This window comes from Mixophyes fleayi, chromosome 4 (genome assembly GCF_038048845.1).
Source record: "Mixophyes fleayi isolate aMixFle1 chromosome 4, aMixFle1.hap1, whole genome shotgun sequence".
NCBI classification, from domain to species: Eukaryota; Metazoa; Chordata; class Amphibia; order Anura; family Limnodynastidae; genus Mixophyes; species Mixophyes fleayi.
The window spans coordinates 337,825,870-337,840,609 of NC_134405.1; the positions used below are offsets into that span (position 1 = coordinate 337,825,870).

The 14,740-nt window shown below is 40.7% G+C and overlaps 1 protein-coding gene across 4 annotated transcripts in view; it reads left to right on the forward strand.

Annotated features, from left to right (window-relative positions):
• The window catches only part of DDX11 (DEAD/H-box helicase 11), a 47,053-nt gene that overhangs the window by 13,766 nt on the left and 18,547 nt on the right, over positions 1-14,740 (forward strand). For all 4 annotated transcript variants that reach the window (XM_075210583.1, XM_075210584.1, XM_075210582.1 and 1 more), the window contains 7 exons: positions 2,426-2,512; positions 4,422-4,567; positions 5,396-5,441; positions 6,777-6,884; positions 10,120-10,207; positions 10,699-10,898; positions 11,757-11,909. In XM_075210583.1, coding sequence (XP_075066684.1) covers positions 2,426-2,512; positions 4,422-4,567; positions 5,396-5,441; positions 6,777-6,884; positions 10,120-10,207; positions 10,699-10,898; positions 11,757-11,909 — 828 coding nt within the window. The remainder of the gene's footprint in view (positions 1-2,425; positions 2,513-4,421; positions 4,568-5,395; positions 5,442-6,776; positions 6,885-10,119; positions 10,208-10,698; positions 10,899-11,756; positions 11,910-14,740) is intronic.

Below are 14,740 nucleotides of genomic sequence, written 5' to 3' on the forward strand. Positions count from 1 at the left end.
CATGCCCTTATTGGACTTGGCCGACACATGTCTGCCCCGTTCCTTCTCTTGAGATGTAAGAAGATGTACGTGTAAGATGCCTAAAAATCTGGATGCAGACATGCAATTTTTTGGCATGGCTGTACAGTACAGAAATATATATATAAAGCAAATATAATAACATCCAACTGCACATCAGCCTCAGTGTTTTTTGTTTTTTTTTCATCAATATTTTTATTGAACATTTTCAAAGATATATGGGGTACAGAAAAAAAAAAAAGGGAAGAGAGAGATACAAACAAAGGAAAACACATAGGGGGTCCCCGCGCAGGGGGAGAGGAATCACTCTATTAAAATAAGGCACACTATATAAACAATGTACATTTAACATTTACTGATGAAAGAGAAAAGAAATGATACAGCAAGACATATCAACCTTCATTTTGACCACTCGAAGATGATTCTACCATGGAAGGGGTATCAGGGGGTTGGAGCTGATCGAGAGGCTGGGGGGTTCTATGAGGGCCGCTGGAGAATGAGCTACTGGGAAGTCGGGAGTATCTTGAGGAGCCCCAGGGCCATCTGTGATGTATTCATGCCACCTAAACCATCTCATGATGGGAGCTGATGCAGATGAGGAATAGGGCGTATCTGTTGTTTCCATCTCAAAGCTATATTGTATCTTAGAGATGATTCGGGTAGTGGTGGGGGGGGCCTGAGACTTCCAGTTTTGTGCTATTGCTGCTCTAGCAGCTATCAATATATGGCCCAAGAGGTAGCGATCGTGCTTCGGAATGGAAGTCGGGTAGACATGGAAAAGAGCCAGGGCTGGGTCTAGGGCAACAGGAGTCTTTAAGACAGTTGAGATCAAAACAAATACCTCGCCCCACAGCGGCCGAATCACTGGGCAAGACCAGAAAACATGGAAAATATCAGCTATTTGGGTACATTGGCGCCAGCAAAATTTTGATTGATTTGGCCAGAACCTGTGTAGCCGCTCCGGGGTAAGGTACAGCCGGTTGAGATGTTTGACCTGATCAGAGAGTACATGTAGTGATACCAAAACGTTATTCCACCTCTACTACTACTACTACTCTTCGTCAGTCTATCTATAACAGATGATGGAAGTGAAGTAAGAGAGTAGGGGGTCCTAGAGACAGTTCTGACCCAGTGTCTGATTTGCAAGTATCTATATGTTTCTGAGGATGGCAAGCTAAATCGATCTTGGAGTTGAGAAAAGGAAAGAAAAAGGTCTTGGGCAAACAAATCTGATACTGAAGAAATCCCTCTGGCTTTCCAAACAGCAAGGTTTAGATCTGGGATGAGTTGACCCACTGCCTGGAGAGAGAGATTACGAGATGGGAGTACAAAGTTGGCATGCAGCCCAATGATTCTATCCCACACCTGCATGGCATCCGAGATGGACCGTAACCTATACACAACAGATGGGCGGACCGGCCTGGGTGTTCATAGAAGGTCCAACAACGGGTAGCTAGGGCACAATGCTCTCTCCAAATCCACCCATGGCTTAGAGGTAGGGGGGAGTACCCAATCCCGCAGGTGACTCAATATACAAGCCTCATGGTAGTGAGTTAAGTTAGGAAGCATCAGACCCCCACGTTGTTTAGATAGGGCCATACGTTTATGGGAGAGAAGGGGGCGTTTCTGCCCAGCCTCAGTGTTTTGTAAATCTCTTTGTGGAGAGAATACAATCTGAGAAGTGATCTAACCCATTGAAGCCTCACTCAATGAGATATATAGATATGCAGAGATATCCGGTACTCTGTGCAGGATAAACTACAGATATGCAGAGATATCCGGCATTCTGTGCAGGACAACCTACAGATATGCAGAGATATCCGGCATTCTATGCAGGACAACCTACAGATATGCAGATATATCCGCCATTCTATGCAGGACAACCTACAGATATGCAGAGATATCCGCCATTCTATGCAGGACAACCTACAGATATGCAGAGATATCCGCCAATCTGTGCAGGATAAACTACAGATATGCAGAGATATCCGCCATTCTATGCAGGACAACCTACAGATATGCAGAGATATCCGCCAATCTGTGCAGGATAAACTACAGATATGCAGAGATATCCGGCATTCTGTGCAGGACAACCTACAGATATGCAGAGATATCCGGCATTCTATGCAGGACAACCTACAGATATGCAGAGATATCCACCATTCTGTGCAGGACAACCTACAGATATGCAGAGATATCCGGCATTCTATGCAGGACAACCTACAGATATGCAGAGATATCCACCATTCTGTGCAGGACAACCTACAGATATGCAGAGATATCCACCATTCTGTGCAGGACAGTCTATCTATGATTTTATTGAAGACTAGAAAAATAGTGTAAAAATGCCTGACCTTATATAGGCTCTGTCTCCCTATAATCCTCAGCATTATCTTTCTTTATTTAGGAGGAACAGCTACGAAGGAAGCGCAGAGAGGAGCGGCTGGAGCAGATGCGACACAACAATCAGCTGAAGTTTGCTTCCAAGAGGAAGGTGAGAGCTGTAATGTAAGAGAAACAGACTACTTATAGTCTGACCATTTCTAAGGCGTCCTGGAGATCAGCATCTTGTCTGTGCCTCCTCCCCCTGCTCAGTGGATAACCCATTGTCTGTAAGAATATGAATCTGTGACCTGGGTTCAGTTTACACACTGCCCTGTTAGCATCTTCACTGTATGAAGGAGTCATTTTAATGTTTTTCCTTTTTAAAAAGCCAAAGCATAGTCATGAATGTCTCTTTTCATTTAGCCTATACAGGACAGTCAGCAAAGGTTAATATCATTGTAGCGGCATTGCAGGACAACAGTATCCTCTGTAAGGTGCTGTGTAATATATAGGCACTATATATAAAGGTTTATAAATACCATTGCTGCTTTCAAAGGGCTGGTACTGGTTTTATTATGGAGTGTTTAGTGACTCATTACTGGACAACTGTGGCTTTAGTCCAGTCATTTTCCACCTACAGCTGAAATGGTCCTACCCTTCCCTCTTAGAAATCTCCCTCAAATACATTAATTGTGCTTGTACTCAGCGAGAGCAATCATTTGATGTTTAATGGTATTTGCTTTTACTTGTGGTAACCTAGGTCTGCCACTAGGTGGCATTGTAACAACAGCAGTAAACAATTGAGTGTTCAAATACCATTACCTTAATTCTTCTAATAGTTTGTTACATTATAATTGTATGATATATAATTGGCAATTTGCACTTTATCCTGTAATTGAGATATTCACTCTATGGGGGGAATTCAATTGGCCGCGTTACTGTTAAAAGTAACGCGGCCTGTGCATTATTACCGTTATTACGGTAATAGTGCGCGTAATAACCGTTATTACGGTATCTCTAATACCGGCTTTTTGCTCGCAGCTCCCTGAGCTGAAAGCCGGGCTAAAACTACCGCAATAACGGTAATAGTTTTAGCGCAGCGGTATTCGGGGGAGATTGAATTCCCCCCTATAATTCAATTCCCCCAGAAGTACCGCAGCCTTATAGATATTATCGTTATTACAGTAATATTAACCCGGCTTTCTGCTGCGAGCAAAAAGCCGGCATCAGAACTACCGTAATAGCGTTATTACGCGCACTATTACCATAATAACGGTAATAGTTTAAGTTCTGGGGGAATTGAATTCACCCCTATATAATTCTTAGTAGTATTACTGACATAGGAGACATTTTCTTGTTTGGGTTTTTAACTTAATATCCATTAAACTCTTGGTAGAGATATTGATTATATGTGGATTTTAGTGGTTCTTATTCTTAATGGACATCAGTGTTTGCACATCTGGCAGTGTAGCTCGGCCTACTCTGACCAAGTGCCTAGTTTGACCTTTTCCTGTTTGCATGATGTTAATAATACGTGAACTTCCCCAGTGATTAGAGATTCCCCATCGCCTGCTGCAATTCTGTGTGCTAAATAGATATTCAAGAAAATGCAGCGTCTCAACTGAAAGCCTTAATACCGGTTCAGCCAACAAAATATGTCTGCGATGGGGGCTAAGGCATTTTCTTCCCCAGAAATTGTTATACTGTAATTAAGCCCCTTCCCCCATCATTTTAAAACATAGGTAGAGAATTTTTGAGCGGATTAAGTCTCAATGCTTTGCTTCCTAAGTCATTTCTATTTAATCTGGATATATTATGCATATTTTATAGAGTCCTGAAGCTGAAGCTCCATCAGCATCTTATTAATTGGATTCTGACCCAAAACAATCTATGCAGCTTGTAGTTCAGAGAACATGTCTTCAATCTCAGAGGCTTTTACACTTCGCTTTACATCCATTTATTTCTCACTATGTCACACTTCCTACATGAGTGCAGATCTCTCCCCTCTGCAGCCTAGATGTGTGGATGGTCCTGCGGGATCCTGTATTTCAGCTTTCGGTCTCCTTCTGTGTCTCCAGAGGGAAGAGGATGAGACCGTGCGACTTCTTCAGCTCAGTCAGCAGATGCTGTCCTCTGGCGGAGAGGGTCCAGCCCTAGAACAAGGAGAGGAAGAGCTGGTCCTCGTAGAATATGAGAGTGACGAGGACACAAGAAAAGCAGCAACGTACGACACTACATGTTAGCGCCTGTCCTGTGTCCTTCACATTTAAAATTTTATTTGATTTATTTGATAAATATTTTAATACCTTTTCCTATTGGGGAATAGAGGGACCGTGGCATTAATTTCTTTAACAGTAAATGCATTTCTCCTGTTCAATAAAACTAAATCACTGTCATTGCTGTAGTAGGCCTCATACTTTTTTTTATCTTATCATTTATTTACTGTTTTTTTTATTGTGCATTTATATGACTTTTATATTATTTATACATCGTGCTGCGCACATAATTTGTTGGGCCGATAATGGGATTGAAGCCGGAGTGTAGAGCACATTACATATCTCAGCTTGTCCACATACAGACATCTCTAGTCATTATATTATGTGGGAGATGGTCCTAATATGTTTTCTTTATTAACATTCATTTAGCTGTTTAGCCCTATATGAGTAACATGTTACTTCACCTGAGATCTGCGGTCAAGTAAAATGGCAGCTCACTGTAGACTCAGAACATGACACATCAAGCTTAACAGTGGCAGGAAAAATTACTCATTTAGATTTTTTTTGCTGACTAATTCCCCTGTGAATGTAATGTAAACAATTACTGTGCAGGCGCCCAGGTGATCTGACATGGGCTGTATCGTATCTGACGTAGTTACATGTGAAGTGAGATGTTCAGGCATGGACCCGGCGTGACCCATATGTCACGTTTTATGATGGAGCATGAATAGCGATAGAATGTTTTTGATTTGCTTCTCAAATGTCTGGCAGGGTTTTTGTGTGTTATGCTGTAGTGTTAGTTTATTGTGTTTTTTTTATTTCTCATCTCCTGACAGGCTAGATGAGGATGATGATGATGTGGAAGAAGAACATGTGACTAAGGTAAGTGAGATGTCACAGATCATTTTGTATAATTTAATGTTCTCCTGTCTAGTGTCCACAATATTGGCCTCCACAGTGCATAGTAGTAGGATGTTGGACAGTTTAATGTTTCACTGTTAATTTGATTAAAGATATCTATGTAAATATGGCCAAAATGTGACTGTTTACATTTAAAGATTTGTCAGTAACCCTCAAAGTTATAACTTCCATATCAGGGCAAGTCTCAGAGGGCTCGACGCCTAAAAGTGTTGTAGCTACCCTGCCGACCAATTTATGAGAAAATGTCTGTATTCTTGCAAATACTGTAGCATTGTGTAATGTTGTGTATTATTGTCTCTCACACAGATCTATTACTGCAGCCGCACATACTGTAGCATTGTTGTGTAATGTGTGGTTGTTATATATTGTTGTCTCTCACACAGATCTATTACTGCAGCCGCACATACTGTAGCATTGTGTAATGTTGTGTATTATTGTCTCTCACACAGATCTATTACTGTAGCCGCACATACTGTAGCATTGTTGTGTAAGGTGTGACTGTTATATATTGTTGTCTCTCACACAGATCTATTACTGTAGCCGCACATACTGTAGCATTGTTGTGTAAGGTGTGATTGTTATATATTGTTGTCTCTCACACAGATCTATTACTGTAGCCGCACATACTGTAGCATTGTTGTGTAAGGTGTGATTGTTATATATTGTTGTCTCTCACACAGATCTATTACTGCAGCCGCACATACTGTAGCATTGTTGTGTAATGTGTGACTGTTATATATTGTTGTCTCTCACACAGATCTATTACTGCAGCCGCACATACTGTAGCATTGTTGTGTAATGTGTGACTGTTATATATTGTTGTCTCTCACACAGATCTATTACTGCAGCCGCACATACTGTAGCATTGTTGTGTAAGGTGTGACTGTTATATATTGTTGTCTCTCACACAGATCTATTACTGCAGCCGCACATACTGTAGCATTGTTGTGTAAGGTGTGACTGTTATATATTGTTGTCTCTCACACAGATCTATTACTGCAGCCGCACATACTGTAGCATTGTTGTGTAATGTGTGACTGTTATATATTGTTGTCTCTCACACAGATCTATTACTGCAGCCGCACATACTGTAGCATTGTTGTGTAAGGTGTGACTGTTATATATTGTTGTCTCTCACACAGATCTATTACTGCAGCCGCACATACTGTAGCATTGTTGTGTAAGGTGTGACTGTTATATATTGTTGTCTCTCACACAGATCTATTACTGCAGCCGCACATACTGTAGCATTGTTGTGTAATGTGGGACTGTTATATATTGTTGTCTCTCACACAGATCTATTACTGTAGCCGGACTCACTCTCAGCTCTCTCAGTTTGTTCATGAGTTGCAGAAAAGTCCTTTCGGCAAAGAGACGAGGGCGGTGTCTCTGGGGTCTCGCCAGGTACCTTCTTCATACAACTTTCTCTTACCAAAATTCAGCATTTTCTAAGTGGTTTGACTTGTTATACTAGAAATATTTATATTGTTGTAAATATGTTGGTACTCCCAGCAATACGGATATGTAAAAATGATTTCATAGGATCTCTAATATTAGATCAGTAACCTCCTTTTCATCTCCGGTATGACTGCACCTCATTAGCTGTTGTATTGTACTAGCCAATGGCATGGCAGATCATTACAGTAGTGAATCATAAACCTCCCTATGTTACCAGCATCTACATGGACAGTCTTCTCCATAGAAGAGGAAGATGGAAATATCAATTAAACTCCAGAATGATATGAAATTGGTCATTTTGCATCATTTTTTTTTCTTTCTCCACATGAAGCTTGTTATATAACACAGTTATTTATGTTACATACGGTTTTAGTATATAAAAAAATACAATGACACAGTTTGTTGAGAGTTTCTGGCTGAGCTATCCCTCATCTTCACACCCCTCCCCAGGTCCCTTTACTTGGTTTTTGCTTAGAAGACAAACTTGATTTATGGTTAGTTGCGACTTTAAATGTTATGGGCCTGATTCATTAAGGCACGCTAGACAAACGCACATAAATCGGGCAAACGCACGTCCGTATGCAACAAGGAGCGGATGTAACGATACGTCTGTTGATGAATACAGGTCTAGGTCTCCTCTGCTCTAACAGAGAAGACACTGCAGGGTACGTCCACTACGTATGAGGAAAATAAAAAAATAAAGTCCCAGCAGGACGCACAGAAACAAGAAAAAAAAACTACTCAGTGATTGTGACCTATTAATAATTTAGTCATTAATGACAAAACTTTAAAAAAAATAAAATAAAAAAAATTCCCCATAAAATACATTTACTAGGATATTATTCACGGGTACTGTACATAACATGCATTGTTACAGTTGCTCCTGATTTGCAAACACATGTTCTAGCTGTATACACATCCGGCATCACTAGTGATCGGCACCTACTCCTGACCTGTAGCTGGAGCAAGTGATACGACAAAAATACATGTACCTGAGAGATGCCCAGAGCTTGAATCGGACACTGGTGTGTGCCCTCAAGATTGACACGTCCTTACTATACATTGACTATGGGCACACGTCCCTTCCACTCCCCTCTCTGCCCATGAAATTGTAGGCCATATCAACGTGCCTTAATGTATCAGGTCCTATAACTTTCTTGCATCTACAATTGATTCTACAAATTCAACAATTGATTCACCTTTGTCGGTCAGGGCTATTACACTTTATTTGGCAAATTGTGGGTCACCTTAGAAGTGAAATATTAAGAGTCAGGGGGATTGTCCTCCTCTCATCCTGATATTCCGGCGCGGTTCTTTGTGTAGGGTTTCAAAGCTAGGAACCAAAATTCTGTACAGGACACGGCCTTCATTACTCACGTCCTTTATTTTTCTGTAGTCACAGTGCTAGCACACAGTAATACAAGTAACCTGGTCCCTTGGAGAATGGGAGAGTAGTATATGTCCTATCTAAACAACAAGCAGAGGTTTGGGTATTTCACAATTATGTGAACTGTGCAATGTTGTATACAGGCCCCCTAGACAGTACAGTATATTTGGATTAAGGCCTTTGCTGCTGGATTGCATAGAGAAGATTTTATCTCCAGGAGGTGACATAAATGTAGAGTAAAGTCACCCGCTTAGGACGGCAGCTTCTCCACGCTGAGTTTTGTATGAGAAACTTGTAAAGTGCTGACACCGGCAATAAAGAGAGTGACAGATATTCCAAGGTGTCGCTTCCAGTCACCCATGCGTCAGCCGAGCACATTTTAGCATAATGTTCCCATTCTTGGGTGGATGGTTAGAGAAATGGCTCTGTCTCTGTACAGAAGTCTCATTTGGCATTGCTGCTCTGTCGCCCTGTAATGTATGCAGTGGTGCACACAATGATATTAATAATCATACTATTACACTGAAGGATCTGACCATGTGATTACATAGGAAGGAGAAGTGGAGGTTATCCTGTCTGCAGGATGGGGGGATGTAGCCTGGTACTCAGGAAAGGTGCGAGGGCTTCCTTGTACTAACAAATTAACTTATAATAGTAGTAGCCCCGTTTATATTAAACTGTAGTGTTTTGGGGTGTTTTTCTTCAGGTAAAGGGCAAAATATTGGCTGGATAGTAATTCAGAAATTCAAAGCCCTAAAGCCGTCACATTTTACTCTTAAATAATCACAAATTCTGCTCATCGAGGAAATAAATTGATAATAAATCATCACAGATACCAACGACTCCTGGAAAATCCAACCTAGAATGTAACTGTAATCTCTGGGGGCTCTCCTGTATAAAGGAACCACTATGATACATTATTATTATTATTATTATTATTATTATTATTATTATTACTATCCTTTATTTATAAGGTGCCACAAGATTTCTGCAGTGCCGCATATATTACAAGTCAGAAGTGGAAACAATAGCCATTACAATAGACTCTAAACATTGAGGTGTAATTTCATAACACATGTCTGGATTAGGAATATCTCTATATAGAAACTGGTAATAAAGCCAAAAGTTTATAAAAAGATGACAGGGACTTTTTCCACTACACAGACACGTTGTCATCTTACCCAGCCCATTGAAACGTACTATTTAGATTAGGTGCTTCGGAAACATGGTCATCAGGATACGGGACTGAGATTCCAGCTTTGTCACTGCTAGCCCAGAAACGCTAACTTTATATATATATATATATATATGTCAGCCAGGAAGTTTCGCTTTTGCAAAAGTAGTGGAAGAGGTACTGTAATGTATATTTGTTTTGGGGATTAAACAAACACATATATACATACATACATACATACATACATATATACACATACATACATACATACATACATACATACACACACAGGAGATTTTATATATATATATATATATATAAATAAAATCTCCTGTGTGTGTATGTATGTGTATATATGTATGTATGTATGTGTATATATGTATGTGTATATATGTATGTATGTATGTATATATGTGTTTGTTTAATCCCCAAAACAAATATACATTACAGTACCTCTTCCACTACTTTTGCAAAAGCGAAACTTCCTGGTCTTATCTTAACACACTACAGATTTTGACTGACAATTCTTATACATTGATAATGATTTATGCACATGTTGGCACATAAATAGCGTGAATGTGATAGCAGGAGTCTGATCACAATGTAACGTGTATCTACAGAACACGTGTGTGAATGACGAGGTGCGACGCCTCGGTACAGCGCAGCTCATCAATGATCGCTGTATGGAGATGCAGAAGAACAAGCATGGTGAGTAGGAGCTTATTTTATTAAACGACCACTGAACCTAAAATACAAGTTGCTTCAATAGGCATAAGCATATTGTAGCCATCACTAGTGTAAAACGAATTGTGTAGCAAAATGGGAATGTTCAGTAACCCGTGGTGACCAACTTCTGTCTGATCTGTGCAGGTCACGGCACATCCTGGGTATTAGTAAACGACCTCTCTGTGGCAGGATTTTATCAGCGGTTATAGGCTCAGAATTTGGGTGTACAATATCCGCCAGTAGTGTCAGAAAGTCTGGTGTGGATACACAAAATGATCACATCCTGAATTCATATATATGTTTACTTCCCTTAAATTACTGATTTATTTTTGTTTTTGCAAATACATATTGGAACATTGATCATGTCTTTGTTAATGTAAAACCAACTGTACTGCAGTTTGTACCTTTTCTCCTTTGCTTTTATTAGCCAAGCTATTCATGGTCCTGTTTCGGACATTCTTCTTCCCTTTCAGAGAAGAAAGTTGAGGAATCAGAGGGGAAAAAGCGACGTGTAAGCCGACTCACATGTCCTTTCTATTCCTATGAGCAAATGCAGTTCTTGCGGGATGAGGTCTTCGTAGAGGTGAAGGACATTGAGCAGCTGGTGTCCCAGGCCCGGAAGGTCAAAGCTTGTCCATACTATGCCACCCGCTATGCCATACCAGCCGCACAGGTGAGCGGGCAATGAGGGAGAAAGGTGCCTAATAGAATGGTAGTTAGTGTATAATCTATGAGACAGAAAGACTAGGCCTTAACAAGGAGAGGTTGAGAGTTTCAGGGAAAGATGTAGACTCGGCTGAACACTTATTTATTTTGTTAAAGATACGTATTTCCAAAATGCTCACGCGCAATAAAAAGCGCTCACCTACGTCCATTTATACATTTTTGCATATTGTCGATTAGCGCCTCCTCACTCCTGGAGAGACAGAATGAGGGTGGTCAGGATTGGGTAACTGTAGACCAAGTACACGTATTTGTGGCCAGTTAGAAATGGACTCATCTAAAGTGTGGAGGTAGAGCCAGTAATCTAATCTTTATATAAACTACTAATCACATTCACAAACATACATGTAAACATTTCATAACTGAAGATACATGAGGATTTTAGGACATTTAGGGGGTATTCAATTGTCGGCGGGATTGCCGAAAATCCCGCGGTCCGCGTACGAATCAGGTAATCGCGCGCGGAAAAACTTGTAATACGGTAATTTACTCGCTGAATTACAGCTCGCAGTTCCCTAAGCCGTGAGATGAAATCCAGCTACAAATTACCGTATTCCATGTATTAGGTTTTCCGCTGCGGGATTTTCGGCAATCCCGCCCGACAATTGAATATACCCTTTAGTGATGACCAGTGTTATTTACTAGTATTATTTATTTACTTTAAGTGTATATTTGTGATTATATTCTTTTGTGTTTTGGTTTAGTGAGAATCTAGATGCTTCCTTATGTATCATCCATGATTAGCAGGAGGTAATTGGCTTATATTCTGGTATCTGCCTCTCCAGTGACATTTTGGGGACTCTTCCAGGTGGTGATCCTGCCTTACCAAATGTTGCTGCACGATTCCACCAGACGGGCGTCCGGGATCAGGCTGAAGGACCAGGTGGTGATCATTGATGAAGCTCACAACCTGATAGACACCATTACTGGCATGTACAGCTCCCAGGTGACCGGCTCCCAGGTGAGACTCCCGGCCAGTCACCTGATCTCACACAGGTTCCTGAGACATTGGGCTTAACGCTGTCATATAAAAAATGTTTTTCATAATTCTCTATAGATTTTGTGAGTTATATCCCTTGCATAATATTCCGCTAATTTCTCATTAACGTCTTTTAATGCTGATATCACCGCATTATCTGAACACAACGCGAGTAATCGGAAGTTATCTGAGGCTGCAGTGACCTTGTCCTTTCCCAAGGTGGCGCTGTAACTCTTTATTGGAAGCCACAGTGTTGTGTTTTGAGCTTTGTTTATGATGTAAAGGAGGAATAGTTTTATAAAAGGTTTATCTGCCCTAGATAAAGTTTCTTACCGATATTATGATGATAACAATAATTGTCCTAAATATATCCAACACGATTTCTGGTTTTTTTTGTTTGTTTTTTTCAAAAAGTTCTGAAATAGTAAATAATAATAATAATAATGGATAACTGTGGCAGCCCGTCCCACATTCTGCATTGAACGTGAAAAGTACTTGTCTGGTCATAGGTCTGTTTGATTATTCCATTTTGTGTAGAGCATTGTATGACCCCCTCCCCCTGCAGGCTGCTTTGTAGTGTACTGTAGATTTGTGCAGTGTTTCGATATTTGTGACAAAAGAACGTAAAACCCATTCCTTGGCCAAAATATAAATACATAAATCACAATTCAATTCTGCTAAGTTATAGTTTGCTGTGCCCTTTTGTTATGTTTTATCACTATTTGCAGCTTCCACCTTTGAGAGCTGGGTAATTGTCATTCTGCACAGAGAATCGTCTGCAGTTATTAGATGAAGTGTCAGCTGTCAGTTCCAGCCTTACATAATGTCCCCGTCATGGCCGCCTCAAGGGCAGTCGCCCCTATCATCATATTGCTTCTGTGCAGATATCATCTCCTAGCTTGTTGTCAATGATATAATGTATTATTTCTAGCTTGTTCCCACCCACCACATTAGCAGTAACATTTAAATTACCTAAGAAGAACATGTTTACTTGTAAGGGTATCATAGTGAATTATTTGTTGTTGGTTTTTTTTCTTGAGAAATGGCGCATTCTTCTCTTATCATTCTGTAGTAAATATTTGACGGTACAGAGAGAGGGAGATTGGGAAGGGGTCCTCGTGTTCCTTTTACGATGGGCCCCATATTTTTTTGATTACTTGTCCTCCTGTTTTGAGTGTGCATTAACTTTACTAGTTACACTATGTGACTAGTATAGAAATGTGTGTGTGTAGCTACACACACACACACACACACACACACACACACACACACACACACACACACACACACACACACACACACACACACACATTAATTACTATTGATGTGTGGCTTCTGCTCTGCAGGGAGCGGAAGGTGTCATCGGCAATGGTTACATGCGTGTTTAGCATTACATATGTGAGATGAGACCACATCATTGAGGGACAGGGCTTTCTACCCATCCATACAAGACTCCATGTAACTCTATTGGAGGACACCACAGCAGGGCTGTATTCATCACTAGCTATAAACTAGATACCTAGGTCAGCGCTATTTGGTTTTAGGTTGAGTTTGTTTACTTTTGTAGCTGTACATTTTCATTTTTAACACTTTATTTGTATCTGTCACTTTTTTCCCCAGGACAAATGATGGAGAATATGAGCATGTGGGTTGTACACTTAGTAATTGAAGGCATTTTCTCCCAATACTTAGGGCACAATTAATGCTAGATACAGCAAATCTTCTATGTCTGAAATCTCTGATCTATAGCTGTGAATGTCACAAGAGGCCTTTTCTGATTGGATCAACTTGGATTCCAAGTTCTGTCTCCCTATAAAAACTGGTTTCAGGGATTTGGTTGGCCTCTGAATGACTTATATCCTGCCAGTGTGCTGCTGTCCTCAAGGCTGTTAAATTAAAACAAAAAAAATTGAACCCTGTCTAGAAAAGCAATATATATTTGATGAAGCTGTAATTGGTTTTCTGGCTGAGTGAACAAATTGTGCCGTTCTCCTTGACCAATTGTATTTGTTTTTAGCATATCAACGCAGCAGGCGACACTGTGTGGTGTCACGTCTTGCCGTTCATTTACATTTATATAATCCCGCACATCTGGATTTGCTTGGAGCCTTTTAATGGGGTCGCGTGCTGAGACCTGCCAGAGATATTAACAAGGATTATTTCCCAGAATGCAGCAGTAATGGAGGGTTTTACATTCTCCCTGGTTAGATATTGCACGTTTCAGCGTTGTTTAAAATCGGTTCCAATAATGTCTGTTGTGTTTTATTTTTTAAAATTCTGCATCCTTTCTGTGCATGCCAATTAGCCTGACCCACTCCTCCCTACATGACCACCAGTTTTTCCATCCAGCATATGTTACAACACCTGAAATGCCATAATGATTAATAGTTACTTCTGTGGCAACACTTCTACTATAGAGCGTTTTGAAAAATGAATGTGTACCTATGTACTATACACAGTGGAGGCTGTAAATAGTGTATGTAGTCTAACTGTCAGGAAGAATATTGTTCAACCCACAGAACCACTGTCTCTGCTGTTCTCTGGTAATGGAGACGGTCAATCCTGTCACCAGTGGAGACTGTTGTTCTGGTCACCGGTGGACACAAGGCCGCTCTCGTCGGGGGTGGGCACCATGCCACTCTCGTCGGGGGTGGGCACCAGGCCGCGCTCTTCACCGGTGGACACAGTCACCTTGCGGCAGAGATTTGACAGAAAACCTCTGAGGTGCAAGTAAAAATGTGCAGACATTTCTAGCATATTTGTCGGTAATGTGCGCAGGGCGATGTCCGCGTGCCACATCACCAGCAATTGAA